We start from the raw sequence: 23583 nt of genomic DNA, 5'->3' as shown, positions 1-23583 counted from the left end.
TAATTAGGGCAGCAGGGTAGCATGGTGGTTCGCATAAATGCTTCACAGCTCCAGGGTCCCAGGTTCGATTCCCGGCTGGGTCACTGTCTGTGTGGAGTCTGCACGTCCTCCCCCTGTGTGCGTGGGTTTCCTCCGGGTGCTCCGGTTTCCTCCCACAGTCCAAAGATGTGCGGGTTAGGTGGATTGGCCATGATAAATTGCCCGTAGTGTCCTAATAAAAGTAAGGTTAAGGGGGGGGGGGTTGTTGGGTTACGGGTATAGGGTGGATACGTGGGTTTGAGTAGGGTGATCATGGCTCGGCACAACATTGAGGGCCGAAGGGCCTGTTCTGTGCTGTACTGTTCTATGTTCTATGTTCTATGTTCTAATCAAATGGCTGGGAGCACTACTTTGAAGCAATGGACATTACAGGTACTCAACAGTCCTGAAGGAAGAGACACTGATGGAACCTGGATGAAGGAAGGGAAGCCCAGGGGCTCATTGGGCTGGCCGGAGAAACCCTGGTCATTGACCGGTCTGCCAGGTTTCACCTGGCAGGCTTGACATTTACCATCAGCTCATCCGCCATGAGTGAAATCCCAGCAGTGGAGGAGAAGGCCCTTAAGTCACCATTAAATGAAAGGGCTTCAGTTGGCCCATCGGCGAGCGGACCGCCTGACACCTTTCAGGTGTGAATGATCAGATAGCCCTCAACTTGCCACCCCACCATTCCTCCCATCCCCGTTCCTTCCTTCATGTATAGGGCGGGATTCTTCGACCCCCCGCCGGGCCGGGGAATCGCCGGGGGGGGGGGGGGGGGGGGGGGGGGGGGCGTGAATCCCGCCCCGCCACCGGCTGCCGGATTCTCCGGCGCCGGTTTTTCGGCGGGGGCAGGAATCGCGTCGCACCGGTCGGGGGCCGTTGGCAATGGGCCCCCCCCCCACCCACGATTCTCCGGTCCGCGATGGGCCGCCGGCGTAAATCAAACAATGTCCTTACCGGCGGAACCTGGCTCTGCGGGCGGCCTGCGGAGTCCTTGGCGGGGGGCGGGGGATTTGGCCCTGCGGGAGTCCCTCACGGCGGGCCTGTGCCGTGGGGACACTCTTTCCCTCCACGGCGGCCGCTGTAAATGTCCGCCATGGCCGGCACGGAGAAGAACCCCCTGCGCAATCACGGGGATCATGCCAGCACATGCTGGCGCACCCGCGCATGCGCCAACTCGCGCCGGCTGGCAGAGGCCTTTTGCCGCCGGTTGGCGTGGCGCCAAGCCCTTTGGCGCCAGCCTAGCTCCTCCTCCGCACCTTCCAGGCGGCCCGACGCCGGAGTGGTTCACGCCACTCCTCGGCGCCGGTTAAGGGAGAATCCCGGCCATTGTCTTTCAACCACCATTCTTCAAACTGGTATGCTTAACATTCAAAGTAAATAGAAAACAAATTCCTTCAGAAAACAATGGACTCGATTTTAAACTCATGGTACCATGGCTGGGGTACAATAATATTTGCTGTGTCAAGTTGCACTGGCCATTTGCAGCATCATATGAGATTCTAGAGCTTCATGCAGTATCACAAAGTATACATGATCAGATTACTATTCTTACTGCCATTATGCTTTGTTCTGATTAGAAAGGCTGTGCAGAAGAAGTTGATTTGGTATCTACAGCAGTGCACTGAACCTTTGAAGCTGGCATAAGGAAGGCTGCAGTGTGGCACCAGCATCATTGTACAGTAATGGCACTTTCTGATAGTTGAATAGTCCATTGTTGTAGCTATGAGACTGAGTGTAACAAGCTACCATTTAAAAATGAAAAATATTGCAGAGCTGCAAGGCTCAGCAGACACCGAAAATAAAGTCTAAATTTAATTTGATATTTTAATGCTTACTCTATAATTCAAAACACAAAATACTCTTTTACTGAGTTTTCCAGAACCTTTGTGTTTGCTTTGTGGGAAATATAAATACACTCCCTAAATATCATTTAACAAATAAGTCACCCAGGCCCTGAAATCCACGCGATTGCCCCCACAGTTCTCTATAACATTCGACCCAATCACAATATTTGCATTGATGCACCTAGTCTCCAGTTCCTGCCTGTATTTGTGGAGTTGCCTCGTCAACCTTAAAAAAAGAGCTGTTCTCTCCAGCTTTGACAATGATTCATCCAGACTCGAAACGTTAGCTCCCTTCTCTCTCCACAGATGCTGTCAGATCTGCTGCGATTGTCCAGTATGTTATATTACTCTTTGGTAATATATCGTTACTCTTTGCTTTGTAATCCAGAATGGTCTGATGGTGTGATTACAAAGAAACCGCAAATCTCTAATTTAAAGAAAAACTATTCTATTGAATAACGATTGATTAATATTCAGTTTACACACTCTACAGAACTATAACTAGTAATCAAGTAATCTATATTCAAATAATAACTAATTTAAACTACACGTGCTGCTTCTATCTAATCTTAACTATGCTGTGATCTATCTCTCTGCTTACATTCTCCTGACTACTGTCCCAAGATTCCCTGAGTTCTTATATTCAGTGGTTGTGTTGCACTGAGATGTAATAATTAACCCTTTGTATGTACATATACACATCATTACACAGTATTTTCTGTTTTTGTTTTGAAAAATCGTTGCTTCCAGTTTCCTCCAACCACTTGGCAGGCAGCCTCCAGTCTCACATCAGACTGGGCAGCACGGTAGCATAGTGGTTAGCACAATTGCTTCACAGCTCCAGGGTCCCAGGTTTGATTCCGGCTTGGGTCACTGTGCGGAGTCTGCACATCCTCTCCCGTGTGTGCGTGGGTTTCCTCCGGGTGCTCCGGTTTCCTCCCACAGTCCAAAGATGTGCAGGTTAGGTAGATTGGCCATGATAAATTGCCCTTAGTGTCCAAAATTGTCCTTTTTGTTGGGTGGGGTTACTGGGTTATGGGGATAGGGTGGAGGTGTTGACCTTGGGTCGGGTGCTCTTTCCAAGAGCCGGTGCAGACTCGATGGGCCGAATGGCCTCCTTCTGCACTGCAAATTCTATGATATTCTATGATAATCATACGCTGATTGAGGCAGGGAAGCAGAGCACCCGATGTAGTGACTTCCCATCAATGTGACGATCCTCCAACTCATAAAGGATAGTGGACCTGTTCCAGAAAGTTCTGGAATCGTGTAGCATCTGGTGCAACCGAGTCCCTGCCACTTCTAGTGGAAGATGTTATTGACCTAAAATCATTCTTGATACCCTGATAATATTTTGCAGGGTAAGATATGGGCGGGGGGGAGAAGAGATGTCTTGTGAGGGAGAAACTCAGAAGAACAAGTTAAATGCAGTTATCACTTTGTGTCTGCCTATCTCAGCCACACCAAGCCAGACAGGCAGACTAGCTATATGTCAAGCACGCAAGTCTTTGACACCAGACCACAACTAGGGAAGGTCAGTAAGGCTGGAGAAGAGGGTGCATTGTGGGGAGAAAAGATTGGAGATCAGAGGTGAGATCAGAGGCCAGGACAGAGTGATTGGAAAGGTTTGGGGTGGGGCTGCATGGGTTAATGGCAAGCAGAAAGGTTTGTGGGGAGAAATATTGGAATTCTAATTTTAATTTGTGGTAGATGACCAAAATGGGGTGGTAGTAGCATCAAGATAGTTGTGCTGCCCTGATAATCCATTCACCTTGAACATGTCGCTATTGTCCTGAAAACAGGTTGCTAGAGTTCCAGGCTGTAGGTCCTTTTAACATGCGAATCAGGCCCTATGACATACATCAGACTCTAGTTGCTATTTCCAGACTCGGTTGTGCAGAATGAGAAGCTTTCGCGTGTTGCCCTATTTTACATGCTGCACTGTTGCAGAGGGCTCAGAAAGATCAGTTTCAAACTAAAACTAAAAGCAGGGCGCTCTTTCAGGCCTCACAAACATAATCTGGAACTGTTGCTGCCCTCAGCTCCCACAGCTTCGACCTACGCCTGGCCCCGGATTACTGCACTGTCAGCCAGGCAGTTGCTGTTTGATTACTTGCTGGCCCAATTCAGTGAGATCCATCAAGATACCCATTTGATGCTCAGACGCCACAGTTCTACTTAAATGAGGCCCAAGCCTCAAGATGAACTTTGCAGGTGGTTAGTCTATTGCACTGACTGTCCGAAAGTTAAAATCTAATCTGTAAAGTTTGTAAGGAGAACAGACACTAGGGGCTGGGGGAGCATCAATTCCCCAACAATGGCTCTGAGAGTCACGGTGAAAGGTTACAGGTGACAAAAATAATAGTTAATATGATACCGACCACTGCATCTGCGGCTACTGCCATTTTTACAATGGTGGATTTTGAGCTCTGACTGCACCCTTGAGAAGTAGGATACCTTATTTTAATATTTAAATGCAGTTGGGAGTTTGATTTAAATTAAATGGTTGTGAGTTGGTTTTTCCAAGACTTAGAAAATGGGACCGTTAAAAGGAGGTGGCAGCAAGTGGATCAAGCAACTTTTTTGAGAATTCCAGATGAGGCAATAGGTGCAGGAATGCTTTGCCCAGCCACTCAAGCAAATCTTCTGGCCTCCTCTACCCCCTCTCCAATCCCTTAACTGTACCTGGTCTACTATTTTTGTTGCTAATCCGCTTCTGTCCCAAGATCTCTCCCGATCCCCTTCCCTCCCAATTGATGGTCTGACCAACCCCCCCACCCACTTAATCTTTCTTGATACTCCCTGTCTGTCCGCTTTCTCCTGACGCCCCCCCCCCCCCCCCCCCCCCCCCCCCCCCCCAACACACACACACACATACACACACACTCTTTGCCAATTGCAGCCTTCTACAGCTGACATTCTAACCTGACCAATTTGTTAATTTGACCAGGTAGAGAGTGGATTAAAAAATGGTGATCATATTCTGCCGTTAAATTCCAACATTGCCAGGTTTCACTGACATATGCACCCTGCCCCCTCCCCTCTATAAATATCGAGATTCAAAGAAATGAACTGTGCTGTGCAATTTGCCTGCAGTAATAAACTAACGTGGATTATACCAATTCACCTACACATAATACTAAGGACATCTTCACCTTGTAAGGGAGTGTTCTTCATTGGAGCTGTAACATGCTCAAAGACATATGAATACCTCAGTCTGTCCATGCAATGCTTTGAAACTGGATAATATAACAATACAATTATATATTCCTTCATCTTGTGTGATGTACACTATCACGGCCTACATTAACAACAAAGTAATTCATATTTGGAATTCAGCTTTGACTTTAAGTCAGTTAAATTTGAAGTCAATTTTCAAGTACTCCTTTGCAATTATGGGACAGTTTTCTAAAAACATAAAGGCAAAAGTTACATCTGAAAAACCCACTCGGTCCAAATGAAATCAAAGACCTCAATTGATCATTTGACAAGTAAACAATCCTATAAGTGTCCGACTTCATATATGGTAAAGTCAGAAATCACTCATCGTTATCCAGCCAGACATTAAACAATAATTTTAAACAAGCTCTTGTAAAATAATAATAGCAGCCATTACTGACACTTTAGATTTTTTTTATAGTCCTGGAAACTGAGCAATACTTTTACAACAACACTAAGTGCTAAGGTTTAGTCATGACTATCAAAAACAAAAACCTTCAAGGAGCCCCAGAGACCACAATAAACAAGTTGTTCAATAGTTGTTCAACATATTATAATACAAGATTTTATTTTACTTTTTTAATGTTCCATGAACATTAATTTTATAGGAAGTTAAATGGACTTAAAACCTTGCGGTTCATGGAAACTACAGATAAAACCCCACCCTTCCACCCACTTGCACATCCACGCAGGCAAAGAATGTTTTGTTGTTTCTTACCATTTTGGCTTCTGAGTGCATTTGTTGAACTTGAGGAGGAGTGCATGGATTATTTAGAGGAGGGCCTGGCATTCCCATGATATTAGAACTCATGGATAATTGCCGATCCATCTTTAAGGAAGAAGAAAATGTTTCAGACGGCAATTTTAAGTAATGACATTTAACAGGTTAACGCTTGATTAAAAATACATAAAATCACGTTTTGAAAGATATATTCTGAGCTGTATTTATTTGCCATTGAATATTAACTGAAGGCTAAATTAGGAACACTTAAATATTTACATTTTCTCATCCAAAGTGCTGAACTTGTTGGTGACAACCATTGAAGAATCAGCAATAATTATTAATTTTCAGAACTGCATTATTTGCTAATCTTTCAGCGTGCTTTAACACAGGGAAATTATATTCTCATTTATGTTAGCATTGGTCTGTGCTATCTGATTTCAGTCGATGCAGTGGTAGAAAACACGTCAGTATTAAATAATAATTCTGATATCCAATGTTCCCTACCCATGGCACCTTCCATTACAAGCACAATAATACCTCCTTTTATATCTCCTCATGCTCCAGCATCTAGGCCCCAAGCATTCCTTCCAGGTGAAACAGTGATTTACCTGTAAAGTATTTCTCACCAAGAACAAACATTTAACAAATGGAAGTGGCTCCAGCTGAGCAGCAAAAAGGAGGGAAAGGACCTTCCATATCCAGTGTGCCTGCTCTTTGTAATACTATCGGTACCATGGGCTAGCAAGAGATTAATATACCCTGGATGCCCCCGGGGTACCACGATTCACTGAATTAATGTATTCACCTGTATTATTCATCACTACCCATATATTTACGGAATGAAAGCCTTTCCAATTCATCAGCAGAATTTAACGTCCTTCTCGGTGGTGTGCTTAGAGGCGGGGGTAGTGAATCCTGCCGCCTGCCCACCATTGTTCCTGTTGAGTCCATCGAAAGAAGGCCTGTGGTCGACCTTCCCTCTCTGCCACCAACTGAGGCCCTTAAGTGGGCAAACAATGGTCACTCAAGGGCCTCATCCGCCCATCGCTGGTATTCATCCAACAGTGACGGGGGACTCGCCATGCAGGGAACCTGAAAAACAAACCTTGGTGGATTTTCTTGGGGGCAGCCAGAGTGGTCACTTGTTCAAAGTGCCTGGTCAAGGGATCTGGGTGCCTACTGAGAGCCATCCCCGTCCTTCCCGCTGAGCCCCCTCCCCTGTGACTTGCATCCCACAAGCCCCTCTCCTGCCATCGCTCACCTGTCCTTCATCAATGCAATCACAGGCATCAGGTGGGTTAGTACCAGCTGAATTCATTGCTTGCCTGGTGGCACTGCCAAGCAATGAAGAGTTGTCAGCCTTTAATTGGCTGGTACCTCTTGGTGGGCAGCACCTGCTTGATCCCAGGAAAGGCCCACTGCTGCGCAGTTAAGTGCATGACTGGCACTTTGCATTTCCTAAACAGGCTTTCCCCAGCTGTCACTTCAATACAACTACCACTGAATCACAATGGGGACTCTTCTTCCGAGGTAGTATGGGCTGAGGTTAGAAACAGGAAAGGAGAGGTCACCATGTTGGGAGTTTTCTATAGGCCACCTAATAGTTCTAGGGATGTAGAGCAAAGGATGGCGAAGATGATTCTGGAAAAGAGCGAAAGTAACAGGGTAGTTGTTATGGGAGACTTTAACTTTCCAAATATTGACTGGAAAAGATATAGTTCAAGTACATTAGATGGGTCGTTCTTTGTACAATGTGTGCAGGAGGGTTTCCTGACACAATATGTTGACAGGCCAACAAGAGGCGAGGCCACATTGGATTTGGTTTTGGGTAATGAACCAGGCCAGGTGTTAGATCTGGGGGTAGGTGAGCACTTTGGAAACAGTGACCACAATTCGATGACCTTTACGTTAGTGATGGAAAGGGATAAGTATACCCCGCAGGGCAAGAGTTATAGCTGGGGGAAGGGCAATTATGATGCCATTAGACATGACTTAGGATGTGTAGGTTGGAGAAGTAGGCTGCAAGGGTTGGGCACACTGGATATGTGGAGCTTGTTCAAGGAACAGCTATTGCATGTTCTTGATAAGTACGTACCAGTCAGGCAGGGAGGAAGGGGTCGAGCGAGGGAACCGTGGTTTACCAAAGAAGTGGAATCTCTTGTTAAGAGGAAGTAAGAGGCCTATGTGAAGATGAGGCGTGAAGTTTCAGTTGGGGCGCTTGATAGTTACAAGGAAGCGAGGAAGGATCTAAAGAGAGAGCTAAGACGAGCAAGGAGGGGACATGAGAAGTCTTTGGCAGGTAGGATCAAGGAATACCCAAAAGCTTTCTATAGGTATGTCAGGAATAAAAGAATGACTAGGGTAAGAGTAGGGCCAGTCAAGGACAGTGGTGGGAAGTTGTGTGTGGAGGCTGAGGAGATAACCGAGATACTAAATGAATACTTTTCATCAGTATTCACTCAGGAAAAAGATAATGTTGCGGAGGAGAATGCTGAGACCAAAGCTATTAGAATAGATGGCATTGAGGTGCGTAGGGAAGAAGTGTTGGCAATTCTGGACAAGGTGAAAATAGATAAGTCCCCGGGGCCTGATGGGATTTATCCTAGGATTCTCTGGGAAGCCAGGGAAGAGATTGCTGAGCCTTTGGCTTTGATTTTTATGTCATCATTGGCTACAGGAATAGTGCCAGAGGACTGGAGGATAGCAAATATGGTCCCTTTGTTCAAGAAGGGGAGTAGAGATAACCCCGGTAACTATAGGCCGGTGAGCCTCACGTCTGTTGTGGGTAAAGTCTTGGAGAGGATTATAAGAGGTACGATTTATAATCATCTAGATAGGAATAATATGATTAGGGATAGTCAGCATGGTTTTGTGAAGGGTAGGTCATGCCTCACAAACCTTATCGAGTTCTTTGAGAAGGTGACTGAACAGGTAGACGAGGGTAGAGCAGTTGATGTGGTGTATATGGATTTCAGTAAAGCGTTTGATAAGGTTCCCCACGGTCGGCTATTGCAGAAAATACGGAGGCTGGGGATTGAGGGTGATTTAGAGATGTGGATCAGAAATTGGCTAGTTGAAAGAAGACAGAGGGTGGTGGTTGATGGCAAATGTTCAGAATGGAGTTCAGTTACGAGTGGCGTACCACAAGGATCTGTTCTGGGGCCGTTGCTGTTTGTCATTTTTATAAATGACCTAGAGGAGGGCACAGAAGGTTGGGTGAGTAAATTTGCAGACGACACTAAAGTCGGTGGAGTTGTAGACAGTGTGGAAGGATGTTGCAGGTTACAGAGGGACATAGATAAGCTGCAGAGCTAGGCTGAGAGGTGGCAAATGGAGTTTAATGTAGAGAAGTGTGAAGTGATTCACTTTGGAAAGAATAACAGGAATGCGGAATATTTGGCTAATGGTAAAATTCTTAGCAGTGTGGATGAGCAGAGGGATCTCGGTGTCCATGTACATAGATCCCTGAAAGTTGCCACCCAGGTTGATAGGGTTGTGAAGAAGGCCTATGGTGTGTTGGCCTTTATTGGTAGAGGGATTGAGTTCCGGAGCCATGAGGTCATGTTGCAGCTGTACAAAACTCTGGTACGGCCGCATTTGGAGTATTGCGTACAGTTCTGGTCGCCTCATTATAGGAAGGACGTGGAAGCTTGGAACGGGTGCAGAGGAGATTTACCAGGATGTTGCCTGGTATGGAGGGAAAATCTTATGAGGAAAGGCTGATGGACTTGAGGTTGTTTTCGTTAGAGAGAAGAAGGTTAAGAGGTGACTTAATAGAGGCATACAAAATGATCAGAGGGTTAGATAGGGTGGACAGTGAGAGCCTTCTCCCGCGGATGGAGGTGGCTAGCACGAGGGGACATAGCCTTAAATTGAGGGGTAATAGATATAGGACAGACGTCAGAGGTAGGTTTTTTACGCGAAGAGTGGTGAGGCCGTGGAATGCCCTACCTGCAACAGTAGTGAACTCGCCAACATTGAGGGCATTTAAAAGTTTATTGGATAAGCATATGGATGATAATGGCATAGTGTAGATTAGATGGCCTTTAGTTTTTGACTTCCCATGTCGGTGCAACATCGTGGGCCGAAGGGCCTGTACTGCGCTGTATCGTTCTATGTTCTATGTTCTAATTAACTAGTCCACAAGCAATAGGTTGAAACATATTTATTTATTTATGGGGTATGGGTGTTGCAGGCTATAGCAGTATTTATTGCCCATCCATAATTGCCCTTGTGAAGATAGTGGTGAGCTGGCTTCTTGAACCACCGCAACTCATGAGGTGTAAGTACATCCACAGTGCTGTTTGGCCCATCAACAAGTGAAGGAACGGCGATATATTTGCAAATCAGGATGAGTGACTTGGAGGGGCTCTATGAATGACTTAGAGGGGATCTTCCAGATGGTAGCGGTCGTTGGCTTGGATGGTGCTGCCTAAAAAGCCTTGGTGAGCTCCTGCAGTTTACCTGATAGATGATATAGACTGCTGCTACTGAACGTTAGTTAGTTACTGTGGAGGGATCATTTTTTGTGGAAGGGGTGCCAATCAAGTGGGTTGCTTTGTCCTGGATGGTGCCAAGCTTTTTGACTGTTGTTGGAGCAACTCTCATCCAGGCAAGTGGAGAAAATTCCATCACAGCCTTGTAGATGGCACATAGGCTTTGGCAAGTCAGGAGGTGAGTTACTCACGATAGGATTCCTAGCATCTGACCTGCTCTTGTAGCCACAGTATTTATATAGGTAGACCAGTTCAGTTTCTGGTCAATGGTAACCCCCCTCCCCCCAGGATGTTGATAGTGGGGGATTTAACAGTCGTAATGCCATTGAATGTCAAGTGTGACCTTATATTTGGCCTGCAGGTGGCAGAGGTTGAACAGATTCCCGTTTGTTCTGTCGTTTAGCTCCACTACAGAGGCGGGCGTGCTGAGGGTGAGATAGAGCATTGCAGCAAGGAAGATTGAGAAGAACATTGGTGTGATGACACAGCCTTGCTTGACCCCAGTCTGAACGTGTCATTGTGGAACAGACAGATGGTGAGAAATTTTAGGGGGCAGCCAAAACGGAGATTGAAACGTGATAATCCCTCGTGGTTGACAGTGTTGAAACTCTTTGTGAGGTCAAAGAAAGCCATATACAAGGGTTGGTGCTGTTCATTGCATTTCCCTTGCAGTTGCTGCACAAGGAAGATCCATTATGCCCCTTAGTGGGCAGAATCCACACTGGGACTCTGGGAGGAGCTCTTCAGTCCCTGGGAGAAGGCAATTAAGGAGGACTCTTGTGATGACCTTCCTGATGACAACAGGAAAGCTATTGCAATCAGACTTGTCACCTTTCTTGTAGATGGTCATGATTATGCCGCCTCTGAGATCTCCTAGCATATTCTCCTCCTTAGAGATAGGGAAATTAGGCCAATAGTGCTTCTCTGCCAAGTTTTAGTACTTCGGCAGGGATTCCATCTGCTACTGATGACTTGTTCTTTAGCTGTCAGATGGCCTTTTCTACCTTGTGCTGGGGTGGGGTTGTGCTGAGATGGTGGCACGTAGCATCCTACGGGATGGATTTGAGGACACTCTCATTGAGATAGAGTCTTGGCTAAGGAGGCCTTAGAAGTGCTCCTTCCAGCGCGCACTGACTATCTCTCTGTTCTTGATGAGCACATCTTTGTTCTTGGCCAGCAGTGGGGAGGAGGTTTGGTTGCTTCGTCCATTGGTGGTCTTGACTACGCTAAAGAAACCTCATGTATCATGGTTGTTGGCTAATTGCTGGATCTCCTGTGGTTTCACCTCCCACCATCTGTTCTTTATGTCATGGGATTTTTTGCCGGACATCAGCCTCCAGCCGTCTGTGGCGTTGATTACTTGCTCTCGAGTTGGGTTGCCGTGTTAGGTTGAGAAAGGCTTGAGACTGATCAGCGCCTGGATCTCCTGGTCATTCTCATCGAACCAGCCTTGGTGTTTCCTGGTCGAGTGACCAAGCAGGTGTTGATTGTGGAGACCAGGCATTGTAGACACTCTGGGCGGGATTCTCCGACCCCCGGCCGGGTCGGAGAATCGCTGGAGGCCGGCGTCAATCCCGCCCCCACCGTGTCCCGAATTCTCCGGCACCGGAGATTCGGTGGGGCTGGGAATCGCTCTGCACCCCCCCCCCCCCCCCCCCCCCCCCCCCCAGCCCCGGCGATTCTCCAGCCTGCGATGAGCCGAAGTCCCGCCGCTGTCATGCTTTTCCCACCGGCGGCAATCAAACCACCTACCTTACCGGCAGAAGCAGGTGGTGCGGGTGAGCTCCGGGGTCCTGGGGGGGGGGTGCGGGGCAATCTGGCCCCGGGGGGTGCCCCACGATGGCCTGGCCCGCGATCGGGGCCCACCGATCAGCGGGCGAGCCTGTGCCGTGGGGGCACTCTTTTCCTTCTGCCTTTGCCATAGTTTTCACCATGGTGGAGGCAGAAGTGACCCCCTCCCCTGCGCATGCACGGGGATGACGTCAGCAGCCGCTGACACTCCGGCGCATGCGCGGACTTCCGCCGGCCGGCGAAGTCCCTTCGGCCCCAGCTGGCGTGGCGCCAAAGGCCTTCCAGGCCAGTTGGCGGAGCGCCAACCACTCTGGCGCGGGTCTAGCCCCTCAATATTAGGGCTTGGCCCCTAAAGGTGCGAAGATTTCCGCATCTTTGGGGCGGCCCGACGCCGGAGTGGTTCACGCCACTCCATCTCGCCGGGACTCCCCGCCTCGCCGGGTAGGGGAGAATCCCGGCCTCTGTATCTCTGGATCACTGGGAGTTGACAGCTTGGCAGTGAGGCACTGGCTGATAGGCCTGAGCATTGATTTCCCTCTGGCATTTCCACTGCTTTGGAGCTACATTAGTGTCGATCACAGAGCGAATTAGGCTGTTGGCTGTAGCGCAGTCATCGGCTCCTGTCATAGCATACACGGGTAAGCGGACGGTGATGTAGTCGAGCAGGTGCGAGTGCTTGGAGCAAGGGTGTTGCCCTGAGGTCGTTCACATGTCTGTCTGATGGAACAAGGTGTTGGTTATGACAAGGCCGTGTTCTCGGAATTTTGTCGGCGGCAAGATACTGTTGGTATTGGATATCCCTACCCCTGCCCGTCTGCTGATCACACCTCCCCAGAGGTCTGTGTCTTTTCCAACTCTGGCAATGAAGTCGCCAAGGAGGATCAGCTTATCACCCGTTTGTTCTCCAGCCAAGGATTGTTCAAGGCTGAGGCTGGGGTACAATTCCTCTTTGGACTCGTCCAGTGTTGGGGTGCAACCACTGAAGACTGTAGCACATTGGTTCAGGGTTAGGGTGTGCCGAAGGGTCATGAGGCGTTTGTTTATCCTGCAAGGGGAGTCTCTGAGATGGCCAAGTAGTTTGTTTTTAATGGCGAAGCTAACTTCGGAATAATTTCACACAGATCTGAAATTTTTACAAGTGAAAGTAATCAAACAAACAGAGCAGTAATTGCTCAAGATGTTTCAGCAAACAGAATTCCCTTAAAAAAAATGACAATTAAAAAACAAATCTTTGCAGCAGTTAATCATAACATTTAATAAAGCTTGAGGTGAGGAAAAGATTTTACTCAAATATATTTAGCCTGAAAATTATAAATGCCTTAATAAAAATATTTTTTAAAAAAAATAAATATTTAGCCTATAATGTAACCAGAATTATCCAACTTCACTCGATGAAAATCTGGTGTTTAAAAGATTAATTTCCGAAAGCAACAGAAACAAAGTTCTAGATCAGAAGTCTCTGAATTTGGGAAAGAACTTTTTTTTAAATAAGACTTCTCTTCTTAGTCATCCTGAAACTAAGGCAGGAAACTGTATGGTAATGGAACATCCACTGTGACCGCTTCACATCCGTTCATAGCAGTGTGCCCCTGCATAATTTATCTGAAAATGCAAATTGTTGGAATCATCAGAGGAATTATATGACCTATGAGCACTGGACCTGCTACAGAAGTACAGTTCTTGTGCTTGATTTCAGTTTCCAAGTACAGCTTTGGGACTTTCCTGGGCATTTCAAATGTCGTACAATTACAGTCAAATCTTTCAATTTTAATCAGGTAGGGTGGATATTGGGTGGGATTCTCCGGAAAGATTTCTAAGTGTGGTAGCGAGCGGGAAATACCGCGAGCTGGCCGACGCACGGCCCAGCGAGGCCAGCAACGCTGACAAAGTTAATTAGTCAACTTAACGAGGCCTCATGGGCTTGTCGCTGCAAATGAAGGCTCGGCAGCTAAATCGCCGGAACCACGCTCGCCAGCGCCTCGCTAACAAAGCCGAGCAGCACTTAAGCTGCACTTGCTCACCAGCCCCAGCCAGTTCACAACGGTGCTCAGGAGACCAGCCCTAAGATTCGGGGATGCTGACTTGGGGAGGCTGCTAGATGCTGAGGAGGTGTCCCCCCCCCCCCACCCCACCACTCCCCGCTCAACCTTTCCGCCCCCACGAGAGCATGAACCCCTCAACGCTCCATGCAACTCTAATCCTCCCCTCACCCCTCGAGACCCTTCAACCCGCTCAACCTTTCCTCCACCCCTCTTCAACCCCCCACAACCATTCCACCATCCCCTCCCTCTTCACCAACTCCCCCCCAATCCTGCCTTCACACCCCCCTCCCCGCCCACCACTGTGAACCACGGGAGTGGCTAAGGATGCCCTCTCTGTGTCTCCTCAGGAAAAGTTCTCCCACAATCACCGGGAGAGGGTCCAGACTGGCTGTGGTGTGCCAAACATCGGAATCCACACCACCTTTGAGGGACATGCCCTGGAGGTGACCGTTGTGGCCAAGGACAGGGAGGTCACCAACGGGGAGGCTGGTGGGCGTTGCAGAGGTGAGGAACCACTGGGCTCCACCGGGAGAACCTATCAAACACAAGCTGTTATTGCCTTACTGACTGACCCATCCCTCCCACTCACCACACGTCCATTCTCCCGCATGGGTCCTCCCCCATCCCGGGGGTCACCCTCTCTAGTCTCCCATGAGACTATCTCAGAGGAGAGCTCCGAGGATGTCACCATAGTAGTTACATCATAGCTGTCATCCCCACCCTCCACCAGCGCAGATACACGCACCTTGCTGGGAAATGTCAGTGGACAGGCATCTGGGCACAATCTGATGAGCACCACACTGCAGCTGATGTACATCAAATGGAGGCAGGAACCTCAGGCGAGAGAGCAGTCTGAGGTCTGCTGGATCCCAAGACCCAGCTAGATCCCAGCCTATTGCTGAGCCTGTGGAAGAGGTCATCCCGGAGCTGTTGGAGACCTTAGGGTGCAGCCGGGACATTCAGAGGGAGATGTCAGCAACACTCTATCAGATCCATAGACGCTTGGAGGAGTCCCAGAGATGCAGGAGATGTCCTCGGCAAGTGTGGCACTGAGACCAACACTGCTCGGGTGGCGACCGCAGTGAAGAGCCTGGTGCACAATGTCGACACCATTAGTGAAGGTGTCCAAGGTGTCACGCAGTCGGTGATGGCCATGGGTCTTGACAGAATGTCTGACTCGCTGGGGGATGTGACCCAATACCAGGCTGACCTTGACGAGGTTCAGAGAACATATCCTGCTCTCAGATGGGCATGGCGAGGAAAGCAAAGCACATAGAAGGTCATCGAGGGCACTGGGTGACAGGGACAGGGACGGGGACGAGGTGGGTGGGGGGGGGGGGACACCTTTGAGAGAGGGGGGAATTGCAAAACACAATAAACACCCTTGTGCACAACCATTGTGATGCTTCTGTCACCTTTCGCAATGTGGGCCAACCTCCAAAACCATGGCCCAACCCCAGGCATCCTCCCCTCCCTGGATACACCGCGTGCAGGTGATGGGTGTGAGCAAGCACTCAGCAGACAGGCAGGGGGCAGACTATGACATAGATCGAGGAGCACTGGCACTCAGCTGTCTGCGGGTTATCGTCACCCCCTTGCCCTCGAAAGTGACCCACTGACGGTGCTGACATAGCCCAAGCACCCTGGAGTGATGTGACACACACCCTGGGAGGGTGGAAAGTGCGAGTGGGGGATGACGGATCAGGCCACGTCTTAAATGAAGAGGGCGAGTATGAGTGCCTCCCTGGTCCTCCGTGCTTGTCGGACCCTCGCCGCTGCCACCTGTCCTGCGGCCCTTGCTGATCCGGTACCACCTCTTTGCCGTCCTCCTCCTCCTCGGTGGCCACATGTTCCTCATCACCAACCTCCAGCACATTTCCCCGCTGCTGTGCGGAGATTGGGGCGGGCACAGCAGACCACCACAAAGCGGGCAATCCTTCGGGGGGTGTACCAGAGTGGACCACCGGAGCGGTCAAGGCATCAGAACCACATCTTGGGAAGTCCGATGCATCGCTCAATCATGGGCCTTGTTGTACCGGGTCTCCACTTCGTACTAACTGATTAGCCAAGTCCCCTTATCCCCCAAGACCAGATGCCCATCTTAGGATGCGCCTTGAAGAGGTTCAGGGCTGCGAGCAGGTGTTCTCCTCCTCTATGTGGTGCCAAGTCTCCTAGTTGAGGCGGAGCCTCCTGTGGCACGTGCTGTCTGTCATCTGCTCAAATGACCAGCGACACCTGTGCACCCTGGGCCGTCGCTGGACTCCCCCTCTGGGTCTCTGCCTGGCCTGATTGGCGGCCCGGTCCTCAGGATGTGGGGCAGGGTCCGGCACATGGGCCACTGCCTTGAGCATCTGCAGACGCTGGTGCTGCTGCCATCTCCGGTGTCTGGCCACTCGAACTACCTGCAGCAAGTTCTGAATCTAATATCCTTGCCATAGCATTCAATATCTGTAAGGAATTGGAAGAGGATGTTAGACTGACAAACAGCGGTGGCTCCCAGACTGGACTTCCATTTCCCATTTCCCCATTGATACCCCTTCCCCTGCCACCCCCTACCCTGAAAGCCCTGCCCATGCACACACAGGCCACAGCGCCCCCCCCCCCCCCCCCCCCCCCCCACCCGGACCCCAGACCCTGTACCCCAGACACCTGCACACGCGTCACCTGGACCTGGCGCTGTTCTCCTATTTGTGGCACTGACGCACCCTCTGGCCGTGGACATGTCCCCGGAGCTGTGCCCCATCCTCTGGGTGTTCGGATGTTGGCTGCTGCGTGTGTGGTGTTGCCTCCCACAGTGTTCAGGCACAGGGACACGATTAGATTGGGATGCTAGGCAATGACTCGTACATGCTTCATGTCCCACCCAAACATGGAAATCCACTGGGGTTTTATGAAGTCCTCACATAACCACGATTGCCAGTTCCCTATTAGCAATAGTCTTCAGCCGCAAGCCCAGTGGACTCAGCAGTCGGTGGGCAGGAACAAGGGTTGCCCCCGGTATAGGTGAACACGATCTAGGGGTTGCCATGGTGGTGCCACGAATGATTGCCCCCCAGCGCCTCCCCCCTCCCATGGCGGCCCACCCCAGCGGGGCTGTCTCCCCACAACCCCCCCCCCCCCCCCAGCCGAGGGTCCCCCACAGCCCGTCGAGCAGCCCGTGGCCTCTTTGCCTGTGAGCAAAGATGGCTACTCACCTCCCCAGCTCCCCACAGAGGCTTCCGCCAGGTTCACGTTTTTAAAAAGGAATGCTAATCGCCTAAAAGTGACCACTTTCTGGGGAGGCCAATGAATGACAGGAGGCCGGTGTATAAGAGATGGCTTTCATTAATTGTTTGGAATGGGGCTTAAGTGGTGATGATTGGTTTCCCGCCAAGCTACGGCGAGATCCCGATTTCGCCTACGGGAGCGGGCCAGTTTCATCGCAAACTGTTTGGCACCTGGCGTGGTTCTCGTTTATGGCCTCTCCCCCTATTCAACGGCCTCATTTTGCTTGAGCGAGTGCGTAACAAGACCGGAGAATTGTGTTATTAGCGATGGTGAAACTGTAGACATTGGTCATCATTGCAGCTGTGAAATTGACACCTCCTAGTGTGCGCACATGCAGTCAAACATGTGAATCCAAAAGTTACTGTCAGTGATTCCCTGCTCTTCTACAGGACGAGCTGTTGAAGTCCCAGCAGATGGAAATCCTAGAAATCACTTGAGTTGACGGGAACTTTCATTTTAATGCTGTTAATCTGATTGCAAAATCCCTTGTAAAAGTTATGCCTTCAGGAATGAGGTGTAACCAAGTTTTTTTTTTGGGCGACTGCAGAATTCCACTTCGACCATGCAAATCTGTATTTGTGGAATGTTAAAATTGTTCTATTTAAAAAAAGCTTCCATAGATTTTTAATTTTAAAAAGATTCTTTCTGACCTTTCAACTTCTATCTTAAAGTGTATGTCCCAATTCTTCTTTCTTTGTCTGCAAAATGAGTTTACAAAGTAAAGGCTAATCAATGCTTTTTACTTTTTGATTCGTTGTACGTGAAAAATCTTTTTTCAAATATAAATTTAGAGTACCCAATTCATTTTTTACAATTCAGGGGCAATTTAGCGCGGCCAATCTACCTAGCCTGCACATCCTTGGGTTGTGGGGCGGGACCCACGCAAACACGGGGAGAATATGCAAACTTCATACGGACAATGATCCAGAGCTGGGGATCGAACCTGGGACCTCGGCGCCGTGAGACAGCAGGGCTAATACACTGCGCCACCGTGCTGCCCTCTATGTGAGAAATCTTATATGTATTTGGGTGTTTAGCCTGTTTTATTAACAATAGCTTCTCAGATTGAAATGGGGAGTGAATGTCATAACTGGAACATGGATTAAACACAAACAAACAGAAGTTGAAAAGTCTTGGAAACAGCCACCAACAAGATCATGTTCCGTTACAAATCTGCAAAAATTGATGGCACTCCTTGTTAAATTCTCCTTAAACTTCATTCCAGGAATGATCAATCTAAAATGCCCCATGTTTCAGTCAGCTGGAACAGAATGTACTCACCGCCCAGCTGCACCTTGCTCAAACCAATCAATCGCTTCATCAGGCCAAGTTTCCGGATTCCCCAAACAATTTCCATTTCACTGCATCTTTGTTAATATGTTACATTCTCCTGTCCCTAACAAAACCTTGTCTACAGCCACTGGACTCAACCAGTCCAGGACAATCTAGTTTTGTTAAGGTTGTGATGGGTGTAGTGCGCCATCATGTACTACTTCAGTGTTAAATCATTTTTGTAGATGTGATTTAGACTGAAGTTAATTTAATTTAAAAGATTTGCTTCAGAAAGTTATATTTCTTTTAAAGAGTATCCGTGTGGGTTTCCTCCGGGTGCTCCGGTTTCCTCCCACAATCCAAAGATGTGTAGGTTAGGAGGATTGGCCATGCTAAATTACCCTTAGTGTCCAAAAGGTTAGGTGGGATAACTGGGTTATGGGGAGGAGGTGTGGGCTTAAGTTGGGTCCTCTTTCCAAGGGCCAGTGCAGACTCGATGGGCCGAATGGCCTCCTTCTGCACTGTAAATTCAATGATCTATAATGATAAATAACACAGGAGACATTGGCAGTTTCATGAGGAGAGATGCAGTATCTCATTCAGCTAGTTTTCTTTGTACGATTGTTGGCCGTATCCATAAGCTAATTTCATCGGAAACTACCTCAGGCTTTTGAAATCCTAATAGATACTGCGATTCTCAGCAGTTCAAAATAAACAGTTTTATACAGAAAATGCTGGAGTTTTCTCTGGGTTTATTACTTTGGATACTTATGTTGTTATGAGCCCCATGGGAATCCGTTATCCAAAAGATTCAGATTGACCAAACAACAGCTAAATGAAAGAGCCATCAAACAAGATTTCACTTTTGTAACTTTTACTTAAACATGAATCAGAATCAACATCAATTAAACGTAAATTAACAGATAAATCACAGTTGGTAGAACTATAAATTACACATGGAATGTGCCACTGCACTTTATGAATTATCCAGGAGAGAGTTTCTGTGGGAAGGAGAAATGAGGATAGTAGGAGGGTATGTGCTTGTGTGCCCTCGGCCCAACAGCGGAGCCTGGTCTCCAGTCGTCTTGCCCCCTTTGCCACTAGACCAAAGACTCTGCTCTGTCAAGTCCTTGTGGTAACTGGTGTGCAATGGCAACCCCATGTTAAAAGAACTCACGCACAGGTACTTTCCACTGCTTAGAATAAAGAATAAATAGAACGGTGTTTAGCTATCATTGCTTGGCAGCTCAGGCATTTCGGCATTGATATTGTCGGCCTAAGAGAGACCCACGGGCAGGGGAAGGCCTGCTCAAGGACCAAGACAGTGGTTTCATCTTCTTCTGAAAATGTAAATCAGAAGAAGATCGCTGCCTCCAAGGGTTGAGACTTTGCCATTAAAAATGAACTAGTAGGCCATCTCAGAGACTCCCCTTGTGGATAAATGAATGCCTCATGACCGTTCAGCTCATCCTCACCCTCGAAGCTTTGACAGAGTCATCCAGATTCAAAGCGTTAGCTCCCTTCTCTCTCCTCAGATGCTGTCAGACCTGCTGAGATTGTCCAGCATTTTCTGTTTTTGTTTGAGGCAATAATCTATTCCTCCATGGTGACTTCAACCCCAGTGTTGGAAAGGACACAGGGGAGGTCAATACAAGAGTTCATCTTAAATGCCTTTCCCCTGTGGCTGAAGAGCTCATCCCAGAGTCGCAATGCAGATTCCACCCACTAAGGGGCACAATGGACATGATCTTAACCACACGGCAACCAAAAGAGTAATACAGGGTACAGCATCCACTCACACACATGACCTTCTTTGACCTCACAAAGGCCTTCGACACTGTCAACCACAAGCAATTATGGAAAGTCCTCCTCCGTTTCAGCTGTCCAAGGTTGTCCCATCCTATGTATTGGATCCAAGCCATTTTCAATACCTTCAACGATGCGTACAGGAGCATGGGCCTTACACTAAATATCTATAAGACAGAGGTCCTCTGTGAAGCTTCCCCCACCACACAGTACTGTCCACCCCCCTCCAGGTTATCAAAACCCATGATGAGGCCTTGGATAGTGTGGACCGCTTTCCATACGTTGGGAGTCTATTGTCAACAAGGACAGTCATTGCCAAAGAGGTTTAACACCTCCTTCAGTGTGCCAGTGCAGCCTTCAGTCAGCTGAAGAAAAGAGTGTTTGAAGGACAAGACTTCAGTCCCGGAACCAGGCTCATGGTCTACAGAGCAATAGTGATGCCCGCCCTCCTATATGGCTCAGAGATATGGACTATGTACAGCAGGCAGATCAAAACTCTGGAGAAGTACCACCAGCACTATCTTTGCAAGATCCTGCAAGTCCATGAGCAGGATAGGCATCTCAATATCAGTGTCTCACTCAAGCCAACATCCCAGCATCAAAGCATTGACCATGCACCATCAGCTCTGCTGGGTGGGCCACATCGTCTGCATGCTGACACGAGACTCCCAAAACAAGCGCTCTACTTGGAGCTTCAACAGGGCAAGAGAGTGTTGGAGGACCTAGGAAATACTTCAAGGACACCCTCAAAGCCTCCTTGAAAAAGTGTAACATCCCCACCGACATGTAGGAATCCCTGGCCCAAAACCGCCCGAAGTGGAGAAAAGTCATTCGGGAAGGAACTGAACACCTGAGTTTAATTTAAATAAGTTCCTTTTAAACATTTTAAAAACAATTAGATACCCCCAAAATTTTTAAGTAATCATAAATTTTCCTTATTGTTACTGCTTCCAGGCCACTACAACATATACATATGCATGTACATGTAATTCCTTTTTTTTTTAATTTAGAGCACCCAATTATTTTTTTTTCCCAATTAGGGGGCAATTTAGCATGGCCAATCCATCTACCCTGCACTTCCTTTTTGGGTTGTGGGGTGAGACCCACACAGACACGGGGACAATTTGTAAATTCCACACAGACAGTGACCCAGGGCCAGGATCGAACCCGGGACCTTGGCGCCATGAGGCAGCAGTGCTAATCACTGCGCCACCGTGCCGCCCATAAATATATTGGATCATTTAAATATGTAAGGTGGATCTCACCCAGTGAAGGTGAAATTCAGATCGCGACGTCTCACGAGGTCCCATTAGATCACGCAAAGCGTTCCGAGCATTGTCAAACTCACAAGCGGCCTCTCGCGAGATTTAACAGCCCCATCGTGTCATCAAGTCGGGCACGACGAGGCTGTTCGATCGTGCCTAAATGTTTTGATTACAGAGACATCAAAAAAGTTTTATGCCACTGATAATTCTAATAAGTGTTGTTTTATGTCCTGACCAAGCTACTTTGCACTTTTAATGTCACAAGATGTCTCAATCCATTTGACAGAGGCTAACATAAGTAGAACCCTAAGAAGAAGAGGAAGGAAGTTTGGGACGATGACCAGAAGAAAGAATATGTTACCAGCTTAGTGGCAGAAATTATTAATTTTCTGACAATTATTACAATACATTGCGATGGGTTTTAACTCTGTGGTGGCCTGTCAGCCAAACAGACCAATTGTCCAATCCTCCCAGTGGCAGTCCTGGTCTGTTTCAAAGGTTGGGCCTGATTATTGTGTCCCGGTTCAACACAAGTACCTAATGGGTTTCCGGCCATAGCTCGTTGACTCCTGACCACTGCAATACTGAAGAGCAAAGAGGCTGACTGGCCCACAGGAAGGTGGGTCAGTGGAGATGGGAGAGCAAAGCCAAGGCTTAAGTCACTCACATCAGTCTGATGGGAGTTTGGACAAGCAGTCCTGCTCCTCCAGGACGCACAAAAATAACTTTCACTTCTATTTTTGAGGCCTTATCCTCTTCCCCACCAATTACAAATTGGGAAGGGTTTATGGTTGGGTTTTGTTTGTGTGGATTTGTTTATTTTGCGTTTTATAAAATGAAAACTTCAATAAAAATGTTTTTTAAACAAAGAGATGGAGGATCAGCCATGATGGTGTTAAATGGCAGAGCAGACTCGAGGGGCCGAATAACCTACTCCTATTTTCTATGTTTATTTATCCAATATACTTCCATAGAATTATATGTTCATTCAGCAAATTGTGGAACTGGAAAAGGCTAAGAGTAGACCGAGCTAGCGTAAAGGAAAAGTTAAAGAGAGATCTTGAAGATGCGACAGTTTGAAGCAGGTCACCAATTAACGTACAGTTTTACAAAAAGGAATGCCTGCTCCAAGAAATTGCTAAATGTGTTGGAAGAGGGGCACTTTATGTTGTGATGACAAAATGGAAAGTTGGGCTGAATTCTCCGGCTGTTTGGATTCTCTTTTCCTGCCAGCACTGCATCCCAGCGGCATGGGGGTAGCTACAATGGGAAATTCCATTGACAAGCACCTGATGAAGGAGCTACGCTCCGAAAGCTAGTGACTCCAAATAAACCTGTTGGACTTTAACCTGTGGCCCACCCAAGTCCAGTGCCAGCATCGCCACATCATAGAAAAATGTATATAGTAAAGAAAAAATTGCTTAAATAAGGGAAAAATGTCTTAGTAATTACATTGTTAAGGTCCAATGGTAATCACTTTGTTAAACAAAGATGAAAGATATTGGAAAATCTATAAATGGTGCCAGTTTGTTTGAGTGGTTTAACCCCAAAATAGTATAAATGGGACAGCTGGAACACTAAGGGGTTTAGGAACTGAGAGAGCAGGCGTGGGCGCGGGCGTGGGCGCGGGCACGGGCACAGGCGTGGGCGCTCCTAGCTTTGGACTCAGTCTTTCTCAACATATTGTTATTGAACCTAGCACCCTGCCTCCATGTGTGAAGCCCCTTAGAAATCCTTCATTGACCCCATTCTTACGTTTCCTGCCCTTTTGCTATTTATATGCCAATAGAAAACTTTAGGATTCCCTTTTATGTTAGCTGCATTTTTCTTCAT

General features: G+C 47.9%; 1 protein-coding gene across 3 annotated transcripts in view; it reads right to left on the bottom strand.

Moving 5' to 3' along the window:
• Positions 1-23583, bottom strand: part of creb5b (cAMP responsive element binding protein 5b) — a 473696-nt gene that overhangs the window by 117402 nt on the left and 332711 nt on the right. For 2 of the 3 annotated variants that reach the window (XM_038797274.1, XM_038797275.1), the window contains exon 9: positions 5806-5916. The exons of the other annotated variant lie outside the window; for it this stretch is intronic. In XM_038797274.1, coding sequence (XP_038653202.1) covers positions 5806-5916 — 111 coding nt within the window. The remainder of the gene's footprint in view (positions 1-5805; positions 5917-23583) is intronic. 3 annotated transcript variants of the gene reach the window in all.

Source organism: Scyliorhinus canicula, chromosome 5 (assembly GCF_902713615.1).
Source record: "Scyliorhinus canicula chromosome 5, sScyCan1.1, whole genome shotgun sequence".
Taxonomy (NCBI): domain Eukaryota; kingdom Metazoa; phylum Chordata; class Chondrichthyes; order Carcharhiniformes; family Scyliorhinidae; genus Scyliorhinus; species Scyliorhinus canicula.
The sequence above is the reverse complement of the archived record's forward strand: the minus strand, read 5'-3'. Positions and strand labels throughout refer to the sequence as shown.